The sequence below is a fragment of the Cyprinodon variegatus genome, unplaced genomic scaffold, assembly GCF_000732505.1.
Source record: "Cyprinodon variegatus isolate N-32 unplaced genomic scaffold, C_variegatus-1.0 Scaffold118, whole genome shotgun sequence".
Taxonomy (NCBI): domain Eukaryota; kingdom Metazoa; phylum Chordata; class Actinopteri; order Cyprinodontiformes; family Cyprinodontidae; genus Cyprinodon; species Cyprinodon variegatus.
This window is the reverse complement of record NW_015150571.1, coordinates 270,128-291,626: the sequence shown is the minus strand read 5'-3', so window position 1 is coordinate 291,626 and position 21,499 is coordinate 270,128. Positions and strand designations below refer to the sequence as shown.

The window sequence follows — 21,499 nt, the reverse complement described above, 5'->3', positions numbered from 1 at the left end:
GGCAGTTTGTTTTCTTTTACCTCCTCACCATCACCACCCTGTTTACTTATTGGTAGTATCATATCCTTGGGTCAGCTTGCAGTCACATGCGATGCTCTATTTGAATTGATGTATGAACTTAATTAAGGAACCTCAAGTTAGGTGCTTATAGCTGAAAGTTGGAAAACCATTGGGATTTGTTAATTTATGTGTTGGTTACCATTGGCAATACTACCCAGTCATAATTTATTTCCATTTTTGTTTTCCCTCAAACACAAGTATAAATGTGTTCCTAAAAAAATATGCACAGCACTACGTATCACCTCTTTACAGAGATGGAAAGACCCACAAGTTTTCACAAAGAGCCTTCTACACCATATGCTTTTTATGTACAGCAAGTAGATTGGAAAGTGACCTTAAGGCTGCTAAGTAAGCTGTAACTTTTTTTCTGAATATCAAGTGAACATCTCTGAATACAAAGTGACTAATCACAGTAAACATTTTAATACGGTGGTTAATAAAGGTGTACAATTTATGAAAAGTACCTATTTCCTTGATGTAATTTGATTGATTGATTGATTGATTGATTAATTGATTGATTGATTGATTGATTGATTGATTGATTGATTGATTGATTGATTGATTGACTTTATTGGTCTCACAGTGGATACATTTGATGACATACTGTAAATAAACATCTGGCTTGTGAAATGGCATGATATCTTGTCTTTTCTGTTTTGAACAAAGATGAGCATTGCACTCAATACCTGAGTGGTACTGAACCCAATAGTTTACTCAAAATGAAACCTTTCATAATTTTGAACAAAAGACGGACATAAACATTACATGTCATTTTATGGGTGTAAATAATCATTGTACCGGATATTTTATAAAAAAAAAAAATCAAATAAATACGACAGCAACTGATGTTTAACATTAGGCTTTCAGTTCCGTTTTATCTCCCACTTCACCAAATGTAATCAAATTAATGTTGGGATTTTATTAGAGAAGTCTTATTTCACATCAAAACATGAATTTATTTTAAGGCTATATACAAATATTTACCAGAGGTGTCAATAAATGTGCACAATTTGGTTTCACATGGTTAATTAACATCTTTTTTTGTAAGAAATTCAAGAATTCTAACACTTTATTTTATTTTATTACACAGTCCAAATATCATATTGTTCCAATTTTGTAACTACTGAAAAACCGTTGTTTTGTCTCAGACTTGCTGAGATGAACCTCCTTCAACAAACACGGTGCTTGAGCAGACTGAGCTCCATCTTATCCCTGTAATCCACGCAGCAGATGCTGCTCAGCGTCATCCTTCATCGCCGTGTGCGTCACCAAAGCAGCTTGCACTGCGAGCGGCTCCCCCTCTGTGGAGTTCCTTTTCAGGCTCCAGGTCATACGTTGGGATCCTCCTCCAGCTTGAGGTCCGATGCCGTGCCCATGAACATGCTGCGGCCCCGCTCTAACCGGCTCTTCTTGTCCGTGAGCCGGAAGGCCTCCATGAACTCATCAATGTCGATGGTGCCATCATGGTTGCTGTCAATGGTCACAGCCAGGTTGCAGATGTCTTCGTCTGTGATCTCCATCTTCAGGTAGACGCTCAGGAGCTTCCAGGTTTGCCGGAAGTCCTCCATGCTGATAAAGCCTGTCACGGTTCAGAAGTGGGGAAGAGACCAGTAGATCAGTGGGTTAATCCTCATCGGGATTCATGAGGCCGTGACCTCTTTGACACACTCCATGTGGATTAACGGAAGCTCAGGAGACACCATTTAAACACACATGACACCCCAGTTATTCACAATGCTATTCACATTAACCTATAACCAATTCATTTGTTTCCAATATGCTAAATTATATTACCTGAGTTATCTGTGTCTACAATCCTGAAGATTGTCTCTAAAGTGGAGCGATGGCGGTACAAAGTTTCCAGCAGACTCTGGTCGATGTGCTGTGTCAGAGGAAACAGAAAGCACAACTAATAGTGGTCACCTCCTTTTTAATCACATTTTTATACTCTTCTCTAATCCTTCATTATTTTCATCCTGAAGAGCCAGGCTCTCATATCTTTACCAACTGTTTCTCAAGTTTCTAAAGGGTTTAACCTATTATTTCCCCACAGCATATTGTAATTTTTCAGGTAATGTTAGATTTTTTTTCTGAGATGCTTTTTTTTTTCTTTTTTTTTTTGGTCGGTCATTAATGCAAGCAGCTTATTTTTCAATCCTTTTCTATCCAGAACTGAAAATAAAAACGAGGAAACATAATCTTCCCTTTTCAGCTCTAACCCGAATTTACTTAAAGCTAAAATTGAATCCTTGCATTTATTTAAATCATACCACAAATAGTTTTGTAGCATAGTATGACCTTATCCTTAACACATGCTCTTGTTATCAAATAGTAAAAAATGTGTTTTGATATCTTTTAAACATTAATTAAAACATTCCCACCAACGTTTCAGCGGTAAACTGAACAGTTAGAACTGAACAGCTGTTAGAAGTATTATATAACTATATATATATATATATATATATATATATATATAGTTATATATATATACATATACTATTAAACTCCCACTGTTAGTGGTTTTAGCTATCTATTATATAAGCAAAAATGTTGCCTGCTCCCCTTTTTAGTCTGAAAAATATCAAATCACAGTCAGGCAAAATAAATCAAAATAAATCAAAAAGTTAAACCATTTTAGCTTTACACACACGTATAACAAGGGACAAGCATCTTGCAACTTTTTCAGTCTAATTACTTTTAAATCTATATGGCAAAAAAAATAATAATTTGAGTTTTTAAAAAGTTTTAGAACATTAAGAAGCTGTAATTTATTTTTTTATTACTTTTTAAAAGATTGACCCTTCCTGGCTGTAAAGTATTATTAACCAAATGAGACACATGGGACACATGCCTAATCATACTTTAAAAAATATTCTTATTTAGGTCTCATTTCCTCCTTAATCTCTAGATGTTGGATTTTGGTTGAGCCTCTTACGTCTGTATTAGGCCCTTTGATGGCGAGCTCGTTGAACCAGTCGTAATATGAAATCATGCTGTCAGTCGACCTGCAGGTGACAAGCTGAGAGCAGAGCATCCTCCACGGCAGATTCAGGTGCATAACACTCTCCACAGCTGAGGCCCAGTCGTTCAGGGACACTAAGCCTGATAGAGATCAGTGTTGAGATGGAAAAAGATTTTAATCAGTTTCATTTCCACTATAGCATCACTGTAGCATCTGCTCCTTGGTAATAAATGCATATATGATAAGATACGATAAGATGTAATAAATCTGACAGAAGTGACTAATATTAGGTAGGATTTTCTTTGTAAATGTATCCAGCGTCAGCAATCCTCCATGTTCTGGGCTTACTTTGGGTTCTCCCACGAGATTTTATTTTTAATGAATGTCTATTATAACACTGCACAAAGGGTACAAAGATTTGCTTTCAGATTTTCCATGAATCAGATGCTGAGCTTTCAGATATGACAGAATTAGAACCTGATTGGCTGAAGCTGATTCACTATATAAGAAACCAAAACCACACACACACACATACACACACAAACCTTTGTTCTCGGTGTCAAACTTTTTGAAGGCACAGAGGAGGTCAGACTTGTGAGCAAACAGCTGTTCACGCAGGACTTTCAAGGCTGAACGTTCAGTTCTCCCGACACTGCAGATGACATGAGAGAACACACAGATTCAAACACAATCATCTTTACATGGGGAATGTTTTCATCATATGTTTTAAACTACTTCAGGTGCTTTACAATAAGTTTCTTAGTATCAGTTGCATGTTTTATACATTGGGCTAAAAAAGCAATTGTTGATTTGTTCACTACAGTCAGGTAAGAGTCAGTTTGGGGTTCATAACACTTTTACTCATAACAAGGATAGAAATGGTTAAATTTATGGAAGGGGTTCAACAAATGACAGAATACATTTATCAGACAGACAAAATGTTTTTCCTTTCCTCTGTTAAGAAAACTGATTCCTATACCTTAAATATTATTTTTTTGGAGGCTGCAATGTTTTTTGTTTAGCTTTAATATCTTTTTTAACTATGGCTCATAAAAATTGGCTGTTACAGAATTAGGTCATGTACCAAAACTCACAGGGCAAAGCATCTAGCAAGACAGGAGGTTTGTTATCCCTGTCCCTTCCTTATTTTGCAAGTTTCCAATAAACCATCTGTAATTGTTTACTCCTTTCTCCAAACACTCCTGCTCATCACACCTGATCTAAAGAGAATCAAGGTCATTTTGCCTATTCCTATCCCAAATTTGTGCTTATGAATTGCTTTACAAAGCTTCCTGAAATTAGAAAAAGAATGTTGACAATCATCTTTCCTTCTGCACTATTCCCTTTGCTGTGGCTGAATAATCCCCTGTATTTTTTCCTTACCTTTGCCTGGCGGTGAGTTCCCTGGTCATGCTGCTGGCCTGATACTGAACAACATAAGGCACAAGGTCTGGACCCAACTTCACATAGGCTCCCCGGTTGCTTCCCACATCATAATAATTTGAGGCAGAGAATAAAGTGAGGACCTGGGAGAAGTGAATAAAGGAGTGAGCTTAGTAGAATGGCAGGTGGGCAGAACTGACTGTATTTAAAGGAATAGTTGGGAAACAATGATGGCATATTGAACTGACCCTTTAACCAGAACTCACCTTTCGGTTGTGGCAAAACTCGTAGCCTTCCTGTTTGCACTCATGGGACCGGATGATGAGCTGCATGTTGTGTCTGTTCAGGAAGTCCTCTGTGACATCTGGGCCCCAATAGCAACCTCCACCCCTCACCTCGTTGGGTATGCAGCCGTCCTGGTTCATTGGGTCACTCCACAGCAGGTCCAAGATCTGCACACACACACCCCGTCCCATTTGTTTGTCATAAATAATTTATTAAATTGTTTAACGTTTAGAAGCAAGTGCAAATTTTTTCACAACTCTGTTTTCTGATTGCTATGTTTTAAATGCTGCAAAATGCAGAAAAACAAATGAAAGACTAATTAGAAAAATTGCAATTTATTAACATGTTCTGGCTGTAGGTGTATATTTAATGCTATTGCCATTATGGCCATTACAGTTACATGGAATTGACCATCATGGCAGGTTGAATTTCAAATATATTCAAATAAATACAATTATTTATTTCATTTCTAAATAATCTGTGAAATTTACATTTTTTTAGCTGACAATAAATTAAACAGCAAAACAAACATGTGTTCCTAAGTATTTAGGGTTAAAGTTTGCAAATGCTGCTAAGTCAGTTAAACAAAGACTTAAATAGAATTAACCCTTTAAAGCCCGATCCAAGAATAAAACAAAACAGAAAATGATTTTTTGTTTTGGTTTGAAGTCCTTATTTGGCCTTTTAACAAAATATGTAAAAAGAAAAAACAGTACATTTTTGATATTAATAATTTATTACTATGCGATAAGTCAAGATGATTTTTTGTGTAGTCTTCTGCCCTCTGTTATCAGGTATATCTGATTGTGTACAATAGGATTTTGAGCAAAGTTTTTACCATTAAATTATGCAAAAGGTGTCAGACGCAAAACATTTCAGAAACCGTATGTATCAAATATGATACATTTGGTATTACAGGGTTAAAAACGTCCCAAAAACTGCCTGCAACAGTTTGCTGTTACAAATATTTAAATTTCAAACTTCCCATGAGAAATCTAGATTGTGAAAGCCTCATTTTAGGACATTTATCATATTGATCACTAATACATTTATAAAATGTAATTTTCAAGATCAATAAAGTCTTCTGACTTTTGCTTGGTTTTAAAGCAGAGAAACATGAACAAACCAAATATTTAGAGAAGACATCACAGGTTTTGTATTGCCTTTTTCACAGCCAACAGTTTGCATAATAGTCTAGCACTAAAACATTACTGTTCACAGATATTATCAGCTTCAGCTTTTTACTAATATGAGCTTTCCATCCTGCTCTAAGAGTTCTGTGGCAGTTGGCCTGAAAAGCAGATTAGAGTCACTGCAGGGAGCTCATCATGAATTACAGCAGCTGAAGGTTGTAATTGATGGAGGGCTGGAGCCTCCTTCACAAAGGTCACAATCTCTGACCTCAGCATCTTTGTTTGCATCACACAGTTACCATATAAACGTCTGAGCTAAGGCTGGCATCAAATCGTCAAACACCACTACATATTTCAGACAGGACAATCACAGTATGACCGACTCCATCCTTAGAATAATTGCTCATAAAGTTTTTGGGGTTTTTTTCATTTTGTTTTAATCACATTGTTAATTTCCTAATTCAACATGAACAACATGATGTTCTGCACTTTAAAGTGACCATAAGATGAGCAAACAACAATAAACATCACCGTTCTTCTTTTTTTCTTTTCTTTAAGCTAACCATCCCCCAAACACCAGACATCATTTAGATGGTTTTTAGGCTAAATCTAGTCGGTCCATCAAAGTCTTGATTTAGTACAGAAATACTTGTTGAAAAATGGGCTGTGTTTGGTCGCTCTGATTTTGTCTCACTTTAGTCCAATAACAGGCATTGAAAAGACTTGAAAACTGGGAAAGAATGGACCGCTCCTCTATGGTTAAGGATCTATATTTTTCTTAGGTATAGAATTTATATTTCTTATAGTATAGTTTTATGAGTATAAATGAAATGGAGAATAAGGTGGACAGTAGGACGGAGTTATGATTAACAATAAGCCCAACAATGATCAACAGACTCAGATCACAAGAGGTTAAAATCTGCTTTCCAAGTCAGCTAAGCCCTAAAAATGAGAGGAAGGGGCTCCTTTATCTGTGTGGAGTTCAGAGTACAGCAGCTTCATCAGTAGAAGTCAGCTGAGGTGGTTGTTTCTGTTGCAGGTTTTTAGCAGGTAGAACACTGAAGGATAGAAACACATTTCTGCCTATCAGATCCTCCATACTGAGTTAGAAAATATCTCCAGGGATAAGGATGTCTGGCTTAACCCACACAGTCTCTTCTCTGTGTGGGTTAAGCCAGCTACATGGATGGAAACTGTTACTCTACAGCAGTGCCTTTTAAAAAAAACATTAGAGCAAGGAGGTCATGTGTCACGAACCATGATAATAATTTTGGATAATGGGAACCAACGTCCATGCTTTATATTAAGTAGGTTCATTGCGTGAAGAAGATGAAAGGTTCGCTCTGCAGCTGCAGTTTCATAAGACACTCCTACAGAGGTGTGCCTTTGCTCCCCATAGTGTTTAACGGACAGAAAATACCACACAGGATTTCTTCCTCTTTTAGGACTGATATGAGGACAGTTCACATTGGAGAGATGCCAGCATGGAAAGCCCATGCTAAGGACCAGAAGCTAAGTCAGGCCTAATAGCTAATTTGAAACCAACTTGCTTCAAAACAGAGCATTTGCATCTTTTCTCTCTTAGCTTTCAGAACTTTTAGATGCTGACTGGAGATGGGAGTTTTAAGAACAACGAAGCCCTTCCTCTGGTGAGTGGCACATGGAATGAAAGACTCCTGAAGTGTGTGGCCTGCTGGTATTCTGCTAAATTCTGGAGCGAACTCAATCCTTCCATATGAAAATCAGCAGTTTGCAGGTGTGGCACAGTTAGGGACATTTTCCAATTACGGTAGTCTGATCTGTTGTTCATAAAGCTAGAACAAGCTTTATTTCCCTAACAGTTTAAACACCTATGTGACGCTCATGTGATTTTTCATCTGCACATTAAAATTTGGTTTCCAAATTATGACCCAAAGTCGTTTCATGGGAATCCCCATTAACTAAAGGTTATTGAATTCTTATTAGGCAAATCATTTAATAAAACATTATTTGACAAATAATGTTTATTTGCATATTGAATTTGCACTGTGAATTGGTTTGCACACATTGCAATTGCTTTACGTTAGTTAAAAGCACATTTAATTACATTCCAATTCTTCAAGACAAACTTTGGTTTGTCAAACATAAAATCCATACTTAACTATTGTATCATTGCAACATCTCAATGATTATGGTTTTCCACCATGTTTAGCCTTCCTTTTTTTGCATAGTAGTTTAGTTTAGTTGAGTTTCATTAGTTTTATTCAAGATATTTTTACTGAAATATGTTTGTTATGTTAATAAACTCCTACATTTTGAATGTTGGTTGTGGTTAATTTATTACATATATGAGCAGAATTATCTGTTTGACCATGATTTAAGCCTGATTCACACTTTTATTTCATTTTCTAACACACAGCCAATAGGGCGTGTGTTGATAAACAATATATGACAGTACGATTAATATCTGATAAAATAAGATATTTACCATCCCTACTGGGGTGGATAAGAAACACATTAAAGTTGCACAACAGAGCAAACTGAATAAATACTAAGGTCTCCAAGTGCCACCATAAAAACAACTGAAAAATGATTAGCCCTCTGCACTGTACGTTTGAATTAAGAAAGTCTAACATGGCTGCCACATTTGAAACTGTTTTAGTTGCAATAGTGATGTTTGTGAATGCACTTTTGTTGTTCTTGGAGTGATCAGTTTGTAAGTTCAGTATATAACAAAGAATTTGCTTTCATATCAAACAATCACATTGTTGAACATAACTTATTATCTCTGTATCTATAAAAAAAAAAAAAAAAAAAAAAAGCCATTTAACATTATCTAATGTCGGCCAATCATTAAAGGCCCTAACAGGCTCAACTCTTCTGGGATTGCTACATCGGTATATATGTCAGGTCTTCTAGAAGCTAACCATCTTACTGGTGTTCTTTTGGTTTGCAAAGACTCTAGAACCAGCATTTACCGAATAGCCTCTGCTGTATTTGATAGTTTGAAAAATTTATAACCGGACATATTGAAGTATTTATTCTTTCAGGGCATGATACCATCCTGGAATCCACACAGAACCTAGCAATGGCCCATCCTTTCTCAAAAGCCAATAGTTGGAGCTAATCCATTTGTGGTAATTGAAGTGATTGGAAAATCAGAATTCAAGAAATTGGATGGTTGGCACATTAATGTGCAGCATTTATGTGAAATTTTGGATGTCTTAATGTCATATCATTTTTATTGGAATATTAATTCCAAATGTCTGTGAGAAGACTGTAGGCTCTCTTACCTGCCGCCAATCTTCCTTGACATTATCACTGCTTACAGAGTCAGTGGACAGAGACAAAACGTCTTGCTGTGATCTGCTGAGTGCTGCTGCCAGAATATCCTCTTTCTTCCTGCTGTTCTCCAGCTCGTTATGCGTGTTGGCCTTGATCCGGTTAGAGAAGTCCTGCAGTGAACGGTTGTGGAAGCAATCCTTCGGGCCAAGGGGTTCAGGATATGTGAAGGAGGCCCGACGCTGGAGGATCCTGCTGGTGTTCCAGAGTTCGTTATCCAGGTCTATGTCAATAGACATGCCCGCTGGGCTGTGGTTCCTCCTCTTGGGAGGTCGCAGAGCTGAAACATACTGGTGCAGGACCAAAGGAGAGACGGGATGTAAAGGCTTTGATAATGTGTTTTAAATAAGTTTGAGTGTGGTTATTCCTCACATTATGACGGTTCACTTTGGCCAGGATGCTGAGGTCTGTATTTTCGGAGATACCTCCATGGAGGACCAGCACCTTCTGATCAATGATGGTTGCTAAGGGCAACCAGCTGAAAATCTTCTGCAGCAGCTTTAGAATCCGCTTCCCATGAATCTGAAGTGGAAATTAAACTGTTGTCAGAATTTCATATAATTTAGTTTAAGATATGGCAGCTGTCAAGATTGGAATTGTTTTAAATTCCTGTAGTTTGAAAGGCAACTAAAATCATCTTTAAGTTTATGGATTTTCTAGTAAACATCCTGTGCTTTAAGCTTATTTCAAAATGTATTCAAAAATTTTCAAAATATTTCAAAAGTTTTCCTTCCTCTTGAATTTTCTCACATTTTGTCACATTAGAATTACAAACTTGCATTTGTTTACTCATTCTTTTGAAATATTTGCAACCCTTTTTGCTAAATATGTTACTGATTGCAAAAGTATATTTGAAACACAGAAAATTGGATACCTGTGAAGTGTAAAGAAAGGGATGCAATTAAAGTTGTTTTGAGCATGGATTAAAAAAGCGCAACATACTTTTGAAATCCGTCCACTGAAATAATTATTTCTAGAGGTATGACTACACTATCAATCTCTATACTTGGTGCCAACGTCCCTCTGAAAGGTGAACCTGTGCACCAGTTTTTGGTCAGCTGTAGACTCTCACTGGGTTTCTTACAGTCCTGTCTGTGTTTAGATCCAGGAAATCATCACACTGCTACCAATATAGAGCAGAGGTTTCGGGCTGGTTGAAAATATTAGGTTTCCTTCTAACAGCATTTTCTCAATTCCCCTCAAGTCCCGTTGGAAGCAAACATCATTATTTTACATGTTTGTTTTATTTCTCCTTAATGGTTTATGTCAAACTATAAATCAGACATTCATTGGTCCTTTTTCCATTAAAAATTACATTTAATGAACACCTTTTTTCTTGTTACTCTGGACAACAAGTCCATAGTAGTGGAGTGTGTGGGTGATTTTCATCCTCTCTTATCAACAGTTTAAGTAATCCTCAGTTGATGCTTTCCTTTGCCATTTAAGGTGAATAATCATGTCTTAGTATTGCTTTTCACATGATGGATTGATCAATTAAGTATTCAAAGTTTGGAATATTGTCTTAAAACCTAGCCTGCTTCATCAGCTTCCTATGACCTGTCTGTTGTTTTCCTTTGTCTTGATGATGCTGTTTGTTAACTAATATTCTCACATATAAGATCGTCACAAATCAGCTTGTATTTATACTGCTATCTAATGGGACATTTGCAGAAAACATGTTGAGCTACATTTTATTTAAGAGGTTTCAGAGTAAAGGCACCTGAATACAAATATGTACAAATGTAATGAATTAGAATGTGTTCTGATAAAGTATTTTTTCAAATTAAAAGTACTTTTTTGAATTTCAACCATTAGGTTGTTATAAAAAAAACATTTTTCATCAAGACTATTTTTCTTTGTTAAAGATCATTTTTGTTGTGGTTTGTTTTTCTGAGATCTTACAAGTGTTTTCATCACAACAGAGAAAAACAAAAGATTGATGTATGAGTGTGATAAATCTATGTAATGTGAATCAAGTAAGTGAGAACTTCCCTATAATCTAATTATTTTAACAACAATGTATGAATATCACAAAATAAAGGTTTTTGTGAGAATAGCGTTGTAAACCCTTCTTACTAGTATGCTTCTTGTGTTGATCTATCACATAAATCCCAACAAAATTCATGATGTTTGTCTTTAATGTGCCAAAATGTGAACAAATGCTGTTAATACCTCCTGTAAGCTACAACTATTTTCATACACACAATACCACAACAAGTGTATTTTTGGATCAACAATGACATGAAATAAACAGGGGATACTCTTTACCAAATCCTTCAGCATTTGGAACAACCAGCTCAATGATGTGAATGTGCCAAGTTTGGACTTAATGGGTAAATTTGTAGCTGCAGCTCCTTAAAGAAACAGTAACATTTCTGCTTCCAGATTGATGGATTTTGAATTAAGTCCAGATGCCAGCTCAGAATGTGTGCCACATAACGGAAAACATTTTTTTCTCATCCAGTCTTTGGACTTTTCATCAGGAGGCAGATGCCCTGCTGTGTACTGGTTTAACAACCTGAAATCCAATTAGCTGACCCGAGGAGGGCCTGCTATTCTGTGCCTTTCTAGCAATACAGAGGCCTCAGTAACATATATACAGTAGCCAAGCAGGGGTGTTATTCCTAGGCTATCAAGAAAAAGCATAGGTGCTCTGCAGTTGTACAGGGGGAAAACTCACCTTGTATTTTGTCAACACCTCCTTGGTGAACCCATACCTGGAAACATAACAAAGAATGTCTGAGAGAGAACAGGAGGCTCTGTTCTATCAACATCAGATAATTAAAATCCCTCAAATTTGTAAGCTTAATGTTCACCTGAGGTTAATGATGTGGTCCTCATGGTTTCCTCTGTTTAAGAAGACGTCACACGGATAAACGAGCATGAAGGAAAACAGGATGAGGAGAATCTCGATGGAGTCTTTGCCTCGATCAACAAAGTCTCCATTAAAAAGATAGGGCTTGTCTAAGGATGGCATGCCATTCTACAAGGTAAACAAGGGCAAATAAAAGCAAGATTATCAGGATAATATGTAGTATGTATACAAACAGCTGTGCAGTGCAGAGAAAAGTGAAGAGATATAAAAAGTTTTTCGCTATTCTGTTCAAAATAAAAAATCCTAGTCTATTCAATCATCTGTGTGAAGCATATAGCCATTTAACTCATACAGAAACCATCATTGATTATTTGACAAGTAAAAAGTTAATTAAAAATATTTGCACTCTAAAAGTATATTTTAATTTTTTGCATTTTCCCCTTTAACCATTTAACCTTCTCTTTAATTAATATAAACACATTATTACCACTTAACCTTTTTACATTTGGTCACATCACAGCCATATGGGGCTTTTATTTACACATAGCAAACTGAATAATAAGTGGCAAGCATTTGCATTAAGCAATATTTACTCTTAAACTCCTAATTAAATTTTTTTGCATTTTTTCCTTGAAGAAGTTACCTTATTAGTAAATTAATTCCATCTATGTGTGATTCAATCTCAGCATAAATAGAGCTGCTCTTTGAAGAATTCAGTGTTTTGAATTTAAAATTTGTGAATAAATAACATCATTAAGGACTAACACTGACATGTCAGGAAAAACACGCTAAATTGGGTTTAGAAAACAGCATCACAGACTTTTGATATCCAATGGAGTACAATACATGTTCAATACATAGTTTGAAAATAGGAAGTATAGCACAACTTCAAGAGCAATAAGTTATTTTGAAGAAATGAAACAACCCAGGCATGGAGAACTTTAATTATAGAAAGCAGCTAACAGGCCAGCGACTTCTCTGGAGAGTTTGCAGGGATCAAGCTCAGACGGGAACATTCATTGTCAAGATAACTCTGAGATAAGGTCTCTATATAAGCATGGGATCAGAACTTTTAGAAAGTACTTTTTACAGGCTAGACTGGAGACACTGAAAAGATGGAAGAAGGATGCTATAATCAGATGAGATTAAATATAAATCTGGAACATAAATGTCACTCTATGTGTGGTATCTCCCTGAAAACATAATCCCCATAATTGAACATGAAATTATTATTATTGTGCGTTTTTCTGTAGGGACAGGAAAGCTGGTCAGAGTTTAAAGAACATTTTGTGCAGATGAATGATGAAAAGCCTAGAAGTTTTCCACCCGATCCAATTTAAAATGTGTCGTTTTGCAAAAAACTATCTAACAATATTTCATTATGACACAGTCCCCAGATATAAAAATATAGACAAATATATGTTTCCGGTTACATGATTGCTCATTTGTCAGAAGGTTCAATGGATATAAAAACCTTTTTATATCCATTTTTATATTCATATATAAGAGTGTATCAGTTCAAATATAAATGAGCAAATAAAAAGCTGAAAATATAGTTCTTACAGTATCTAACCTTGTAAAAAATCAGCAGCAAATCCTCCAGCTGTCCATGCAAATCACCTGTGCAGGAGATCACACAGAAGAAAAAGGAACATACTTAAACAAAGTCATAAAAAAATCACTGAGAAGTATTCTCTGGCTTAATTGTCATATTTTAGATAAATCTACCAAACTTTATTAGAAATTATCATAAATTCCAAGACAGTCCTGCTGCTTGTTAAATCTTACCACAAATAGTGACCTCTTTGCTTTGGCAGGTGGAGATGCGGTTGATGTTTGGCATCATGCGGAGTACTTTCCAGGTCTCCAGGAGCAACTCGAGCACATAGCGAGAGTGCAGCTGCTACTGGGACAGAGATGAGTTAGAAAAGATGGCTGCAGACACTTTCCTGGATATTAAACTGATTCTGTCATTTTAGAAAAATTTTCCATCATTTAAGGGAAACCAAGAACAAACATGTGACAACAATAACAAAACACTTTTTGTTACTTTTGGTAATGTATTAAAAAAAGTCTCAAAATATATGTAGAGTTTATTGCAGTGCATCATTTTACCCTAAATAAAAGTACCACCACTTGTTTTACAACTTCTCATTCACTATTTTATCTTTGCACACAAGCTAAGAACATGTGAACACTGCAAGCTCCTACTTTCTTATTTCTGAAGGCTTCCAGGAGGCCGACTGCCTGCTCCACCGTCAGGGGGAAGGTGAGATGAGGCCCAGAGTAAACCTCCGGCACTTCAATGTTCTTGTAGCAGAAGTATCTCTCCCATTCTGAGTCCCAACAGACATCATTTTCTCGAAAGATGTGCGAGATCAAATTTCCTGCAACATCAACAAAGTTCAAGCTCAGTTTGATTGTTTTGAAACTGCATCAATTATCTCAATTATGCAAGACCTATCTTACGTTCTGTGCTGGATGGCGTGAAATTGTCCATGAGGTAGCCAAGAAAGTTATAAAGCTGCAAAGAGAGGAGAGGAATTAAGGTTTAGATTGCATTTTTATTTATTTATTTGACTTATCTGCTAATCTGAATATTTGCAGCTCTTTCTTACCTTGATCTGGGCCTGTTCTCCGGAGTATTCAATGGACTGGAAGATGTGCCAGGTGTATCTCCGTCTCATCTCTGTGCGAGCAACATATTGCCGGTACCATCGTTGAATTAGAACAGCTGCTCTTATAGCTGAATTATAGAGAGTAAATGAGATTTTAAAAAGAAAAGAAAAAAAACTCTTTAAGTTATTTTTGCACATTTCATGTCTCATATTTTAAGCTTTAAAGTTAAGCCACTAAAGACCTGAACTTGTAAAGAAATACTGGGTAGTTTCTAAAAAAAAAAAAAAGGAATCACCATTATCTTGTCATAAACTTTATTGTGTTTAAGCAATAAGCATGTTATCATAGGTTTAAAGGTTTTACACACAGATAATCTACGTCTTAGTTTTCTGCTTAAAAATATAGGGATTTAGTTTATCCTATAAAATGATGATACAGGCACAAAAAGCAGGGTAAAAAAGTGACTTACTGGTGACGGCTGAGAGCAGTGGAGCAGAAGCAGAGAGACGGACATTTCATGAATATATATACATATATAGTTTGCATATGTGAAATCAAATATAGATTTTATTTTTCTGTTTTATGTAAGAGCTTTATGTTATACCTTTTCTGGAGTGTTTGTGGAACTGGTTGGACCTTGAAACGCCACATCCCATGACTGTTCCTGTTGAGGATACAAAGAAACCATGATATTAGTGAGAAACTTGAAATACAATGCAGAATGAATAAAAACAGGAGTATGCACATGTAACGGCTGGGATACCACTAGAGGATATATAAGACAGGTTACACACACTGTAAATTAGTCTCATTTTAAAACAGTTCTGTTTTGGTCCAGACCTCAGATAATAGTTGGGAACATTTGAGCTGCAGAGGAGCTAAATCTGGAGGCCATTCATGCTTTAATCTTGTTAAGTGCTGGTCTACTGCTTCCCACTGTGATTGGCCTCAATCCTGCCTCACTGGACTGTTTTTGTCTCAATTCTACGAAGCCTTACATAAAAAAATAAAAAAAACGAAAATTACCACAAATTTCTGGAGAAACTGAAAAACATCTGCCTAACTGGAACTTGAAAAGAGGACACATTAAATATAAGACTTTTATTGATGTCTTATACTGAAATGTTTTTTTTTTTTTATTTATGGAAGTTTTTGAAGAAATCAGAACAGTATTATGAGTTTACATCCACATAGGTATTTTTAATCCTCTAATTAAAGTTGTAAACATGTGAATCTTTTGAGAACAAAACAAAGGAAACTCAAATGACTTAAAAAAAAAAATAATAATAAAAAAAAAGTCTGAATGGTGATAGAAACATCAAAAGTTCGAGTGAGAAAATTTTGGTTCTGTTTCATATAGTGACATCTAAAAACATTCACCTGCTGGCAACTTTAAATCTGATGTTTACTTACGTGACAACCTTCTTTATCCAGTAACAGCTGCCCTAGTTATTTGGCTGTCTCTTTGTTGTTTCAGTGTGAATTTAAAGAGTCCTTTGCTCCGTTGCATTCTCCACAGGTCCACCCGGATCAGGTCAGGTATTAATGTGAGCTGGTCTGATCATTGTAGGTGGATGAACAAGAACAGGAAGTCAACACACAGGCTCCATATTGGATGGTACCCTGACTGTTCAACTCTTCCTTACTGGGGTGAAGCTTCTTTAGTCCTGGCTCCCTGTCTGTGATCTCATAATCAAAGCACTTGGCCTCAAGTGGATTATCTTGCCTAATGACTTGATGCGACTAGAGGAATCTTTGTGGTGGCAAGAAGGGAGGTGACATCTGGTTTGGAGAGGATTTTTGACAGCAGGAGACTAACCGGGTGTTTACATGTTATCTGAGGAAAATTTAAATGAGCACACGTAATGAGGTCTCCTTAAAAGGATTTTCGACATTGTCCTGATGGGATCTTGCCACCTTGTAAAGATAGAAAGTCCATTTTAAATAGAGCCACAGCAGAACCTGAAACCTATTTGGAAAATGTAAGACCAGATCAGATTATGTGGTTGTAGTGTCACATACCTGGATTTATGTAGAAATAATGTCAAACCAACATAAACAATCTAGCTGAAACCATAATGTTTAACTTCTAATTTTGCAAGAAAAAAAATATGTGAAGCACCTGAAATAAACCTTTTCAGAAAGATCATTTGGATCAGCCTACATGAAGTGAGGAGCTAAGCAAAGCCCCTGTCCCTCTCAATCAACAGAAAAACAAACTAACTCTAATAAAGTATAATAATAACTATAAATAACTATAATAAACAATAGATAATTGACCCTGGATGTTACCTGAGATGCAGTGCATCACAAATGGAAAAAAATACATAGTTGCCAATAATAACAGATTAAATTGCTGTTCACTTATGAGAAGTAAATCAAAATGTTTAAGTCTTACATTTTTTCCTGCTGACTAATAAGAAAATACCGTTTTTACACATTATTATTTATTTGTGCGTTTATAAGTCTGTTATAACCGTTTTCAATTAGTTTTCAACCTCTGAGTGTCAATTAACCACAGTCAGTATCAGCAGCCTTGGTTTACAAACACATGCTCACATTGGCACTCTTGAACGCACCTCCGTTGTAAACGTAAACAAAGATGGCGTAGGTAAGCTAAAGCTAACGCTACTAGCGTTCACTGTGCTTTTCATGGCTACAGAATGGTTTTAATTTGTTTTGCTTAAGTTGTATTTTGCCACTTTAAAGGTTTTCATATAAATCTGTAACACCGTATGACTCGCTAATGTTGTTGGACACAACTTTGAGTGAGACTTGACTTTGGTTAGATAATGTTAGACTCAGAGGTCACATAAAGCTTAGTAACACTACTTAGAAATGTTTTAAACAAACTCCCACCAGCCGATCGTAAACCACATTTTACACCTGAACAGCTTCAGAATTAACCTCATTAAGAAGGAAAACAAATCTGAAGTTTAAAGTTTTTATCGTCATTAATCCTTATTTAAATGGGAAATAGTTTAGTATTTTCCCTTAATGTCTTTGAGAGAAGTTTGCTTTCTTTGAGCAATATTAGTATCTTTGTAGTTTCCTTTTTTTCTGTTTCTGCTGACTCTGGGATGGGATGTCTGATTGTGTCTTTAAGAGATAACATTCTGACAACATCATTTTATACAGAGACTATAAAGACATCTCAGCAAAGAGAAAACCGAAATCATATATAATTTTTCACTATACATGTTTTTAAATATACTATTAATAATAAAATTCAGTACTTAGAGATTCCCTGATCTGTTTTTTGTTTTGTTTGTTTTTTTCCCAGGAATACTGATTTTTATTGCTTTAATTATTGCCTGGCCTGTGGATTACATGTTCAATTTGTTAGTTTTTCTTTTTTCTTTTCTTTTTAAACAGCTTTACAAATAATAATAAAAAAAACATGTTGAAGGTTCTTTGACTGAGGTAATCAGTTTGAAACAATACAAATTTAAAGGACTGAGAGCTGGTTTTCATTTAAGCCTTAAATCATATTCGCTTTATTATTATTTATTTTTATTAATAACCCCCTCACGCTCAAATTAAGTTGTAGTTGCAAGAAAAATCTGATAATGGAGAAAATGATCATATTGGGTAGTAATATACAATTCAGACTTTTTTTTGAGAGAGACCTTCACATGCAATAAATTCTGGGATGTTGCAGATTTGCAACAGTGGCCCGGAGTGGTAAATTAACACTGAAGACTGAATCTGATATGAACGTTACCTTTATTTGAATGTCACAAACAATAAAAATAAAAATAAAAAATTCTCACAAAATTAGACAACTTTTTCTCAAACTTTTTCTCCACCGACATCTCAAAACCTCTTTTTTTGTTTAACAGAAAGGGCCTTCTTAAAAGGCCCTTTCTGTTAAACTGTTGCTCAAAATATAGGCAAACTAGTAGATAAAGCATCTAGCATCCATCGGTACCTGTTTGGGCACACGTTGTGAATCCACAAAATTGAAATCGAGATAACTCTGGTGAAAAACCCAGAGGAGATAAAATCTACTAATTGGCATGTGTCATATCTATACACATTCATGTTTCATCTTATGTAGTATTGATTTCAAAATAATGGAAATTGGTGGTGATACCTATATAAAAAATTGGTGCTTAGAAAATCTGTTTCAGTGACACCAAGGACTCAGCCATGTTGAAAGTGAGTCAGCAGTGTTATCTGGTGAGCTGGAGAGAAACTGTTTGTTGCAAATGCACAACTAAGTCCTTCTGTTGTACTCCTGAGTAACAAAAGCTCTTAAAATATGGATGTGGAGTAATAAGCTAAGTGGCAACATCTGCCTGGAGAGGGTTTAAACAAAAAGCTGCAAAAAGGTGCTTGCTTTGTGAGGACGTATAGGAGTAAAGGACTTCTTATATTTCAGTATCATATGCCAACACCAGATCAAAGCCCATTTATTTGATTGATTTTATTTGTCTCCTAAAATAATTCAGCTTTAAATAATGCAGGTGTGAGGCGGGTTCTTTCTGCAGCAAAACCAAGCCTTTTTTTAAAAAGTTGATGAGATCATGTAGATCCACATAACAAAGATTTTGTGCTTCATAGAATAACAAATATGGAGTTCTTCATTTCTATTTATAGATTTGAAGATATGAATTGACAGATTGTTTGAGTTAGACACCTGGCTGAACTTTTACCTCCTGTAATGAGACAAAAGTCCAGCTTGCAGCCATTTGTCCAAGGTTTTGCCACTCTTTTCCATCTGTACTCATTTGTACCAATTGAATAAAAAAAACACATAAAATGAAATCTAAGTTGTATGTTAATTATGTTTTGCAGCTTCTTAACTTTTATTCAATATTTTCAATAAGCAGCTCACACTGGAAAAAAAGACTCTTTGGTACATAAGACATCACAGCTCCATTTCAGCACATCTTTTCAGCTGTTGAAATCTCTCTCTTAGTGGAGATTGAGGGAGAAACCCAAAATATTTTACTGACAAGTTGATCTTGTCTTCACAATGTGTCCGTTTGTTTTAACCGGTCTAAACCAAATTCATCCTCTCTGCTGCATCAGAGGATCAGGGTCACATGCTAAATGTAGATACTAAGTAGCTACTGTTCAACGGGTTTAAAACAGTGTTTTTCACAGCGGTTGTGCACAGCGTTAGATCTGTGAAGACGAGGTGCCATGACAGGTGTATGTAGTTGCAGTTTTGCCCTGATTAATGAGGTTTCAAAGTTATTTCAGCTCTTTTCTGGGAGTTATATAATCAACAATATGTTATCAACAAATCCAGCTAGTCTGCTATATTTCTAAGTATTGTTGCACCATATTGCCCTGAATAATTCTGATTTTAATTTAGTTGTTGTTGTTTTTGTAATCCATCAATTTCTGCACCAATTATAGAGAGGAGAAAAAAAAAACAAATATGAAAATGTTTTTCAGATCAGATGTGTTGCAGTACTAAATGTAGTTGATAATTTCCAGAAAAGATGATGCTTTTAAGCTTTTTCTTTCGCCAAATTGTTAGAAAATAATTCAACAAAACTTCTAGTTGTGTATCCATTTTGATTTAAAACTCTATATTTGTGTATTTCATTTTAGACTCTTCCATTTCTTTTTTATGTTTTAAAGACTGCGCTGAAAAATGCATGCAAATGTCTTTTTTTATTTTGTATATATCCAAATTGTAAATGCTTTAGATCCTGCCATATGCTGTTTTTCTTAGTTGATTTTATGGAGAAAATGTATTTCACATTAATTAAGATTACATCTTTCTTGCACATTTTAATTTGTGTAATTCAGACTGGAATTCCACTGTGATCTCTGTCATATGATAAAAACATAATGTGTGAGAGAGGGCGTGTTTGTCTCAATGCAGTAATCCTTTTTTTACGCTTTTGCTTGTGCAACAAGGAGGACGCCTTAGCACAGCTGGTTGAAGCCATCAAAGTGATTCATCCCCAACAGTTACTGGTCGGTTTTTAACTCCTGACTGAGCTTTAAGCTTCAGAAGATGAAGATTGCTTTGCTGGGAGCCACTGGGCAGACTGGACAGTATCTGGTCAAGCAGGCACTGGAGCAGGGCCACACGGTCACCGCTGTGGTCAGGAACCCTGCTAAGCTTGTAGTGCACCATGACAACCTTAAGGTAATAAAAACCAAGGCTCAAAGGTCAGCTGTTTTATGAAGAAACACCTTCAGCATGATCTTGTGTCACAGTTGCAGCATTTAAGGAGCAAATATGTTATTAACTCCCAGGGAGGTTATGATTTTAGTCAAGTTTGAGTGCTTGTTTATTTGTCCGTCTGTCTGTGTACAGGATAACTTGAAAACTTATCCTGTACACTTTAAAAAAGTGCACCACAGTCCAAAAACCAGAGTAGCAACAGCAACTATTGACAGCCTTACTGTCGGACTCAAAAAAGTCCAGATTTTACTGAAGAAAAAACATACAGGAAAGGCGAGGCATGCCTCGCTTGAAGTTTTGATCTGCTGATCAAACAAGAAAGCAGAGTGAATGAAGGTGTCAGCAGAACAAACACCAGAGGCTGCAGATAGACGGGCTGTCAGGCTGATAGACAGGGGCAAAATTCGCTGCTTGGCGGAGGTCTGTGCTCTCTGAGTGCTTTTCTAGTTTTTGTTATAACTCAAAGCTTTATCGTAACTAATATTATAGCAAAATGTTCTTTTTGTTATGTTGACAAGCTTTTTATTTTAGTCCAAAAGTTAACACATTCAGATATCAAATCCCAGAAAGAGACATTATGCCTATCATAGACTAACAGGCCTAAATGCATCTTTTATCTATTTAACTTTTTTTTCTTTTATAGGGAAGGCTGATTTTTTTTCCACGTTAAGTTCATAGTTTCTTATTTTATACTTTTTGCAGGCATCATTTATTGTTTCAGGGAATACATTTTAGAGGGAGTTTACTTTTGGGGGGAAAAAAAAAAA

General features: G+C 35.9%; 1 protein-coding gene across 1 annotated transcript; it reads right to left on the bottom strand.

Moving 5' to 3' along the window:
* Positions 1 to 682: 682 nt before the first annotated feature.
* LOC107085187 (serine/threonine-protein phosphatase with EF-hands 2-like) lies at positions 683 to 15,234 on the bottom strand. The gene is made up of 17 exons (XM_015375389.1): positions 15,183 to 15,234; positions 15,048 to 15,056; positions 14,578 to 14,705; positions 14,429 to 14,483; positions 14,171 to 14,346; positions 13,748 to 13,862; positions 13,533 to 13,579; positions 11,961 to 12,127; positions 11,825 to 11,861; positions 9,517 to 9,666; positions 9,096 to 9,434; positions 4,672 to 4,857; positions 4,406 to 4,548; positions 3,568 to 3,674; positions 2,996 to 3,162; positions 1,855 to 1,942; positions 683 to 1,639 (listed from the first exon to the last, which is right to left on the bottom strand). The coding sequence occupies exons 1-17, from the start codon at positions 15,232 to 15,234 to the stop codon at positions 1,389 to 1,391; spliced, it is 2,217 nt and encodes a 738-aa protein (XP_015230875.1). The 3' UTR covers positions 683 to 1,388.
* Positions 15,235 to 21,499: the final 6,265 nt, after the last annotated feature.

Bases quoted from the DNA above. Each gene is read 5' to 3' on its own strand.
- LOC107085187 (XM_015375389.1), bottom strand. From the start codon at position 15,234: ATGGGATGTGGCGTTTCAAGGTCCAACCAGTTCCACAAACACTCCAGA. The intron at 3,675-4,405 runs GTAAGGAAAAAA...TGTCATCTGCAG, and splicing joins GAACTCACCGCCAGGCAAAG to TGTCGGGAGAACTGAACGTT. The intron at 3,163-3,567 runs GTTTGTGTGTGT...GATCTCTATCAG, and splicing joins GTTTGACACCGAGAACAAAG to GCTTAGTGTCCCTGAACGAC.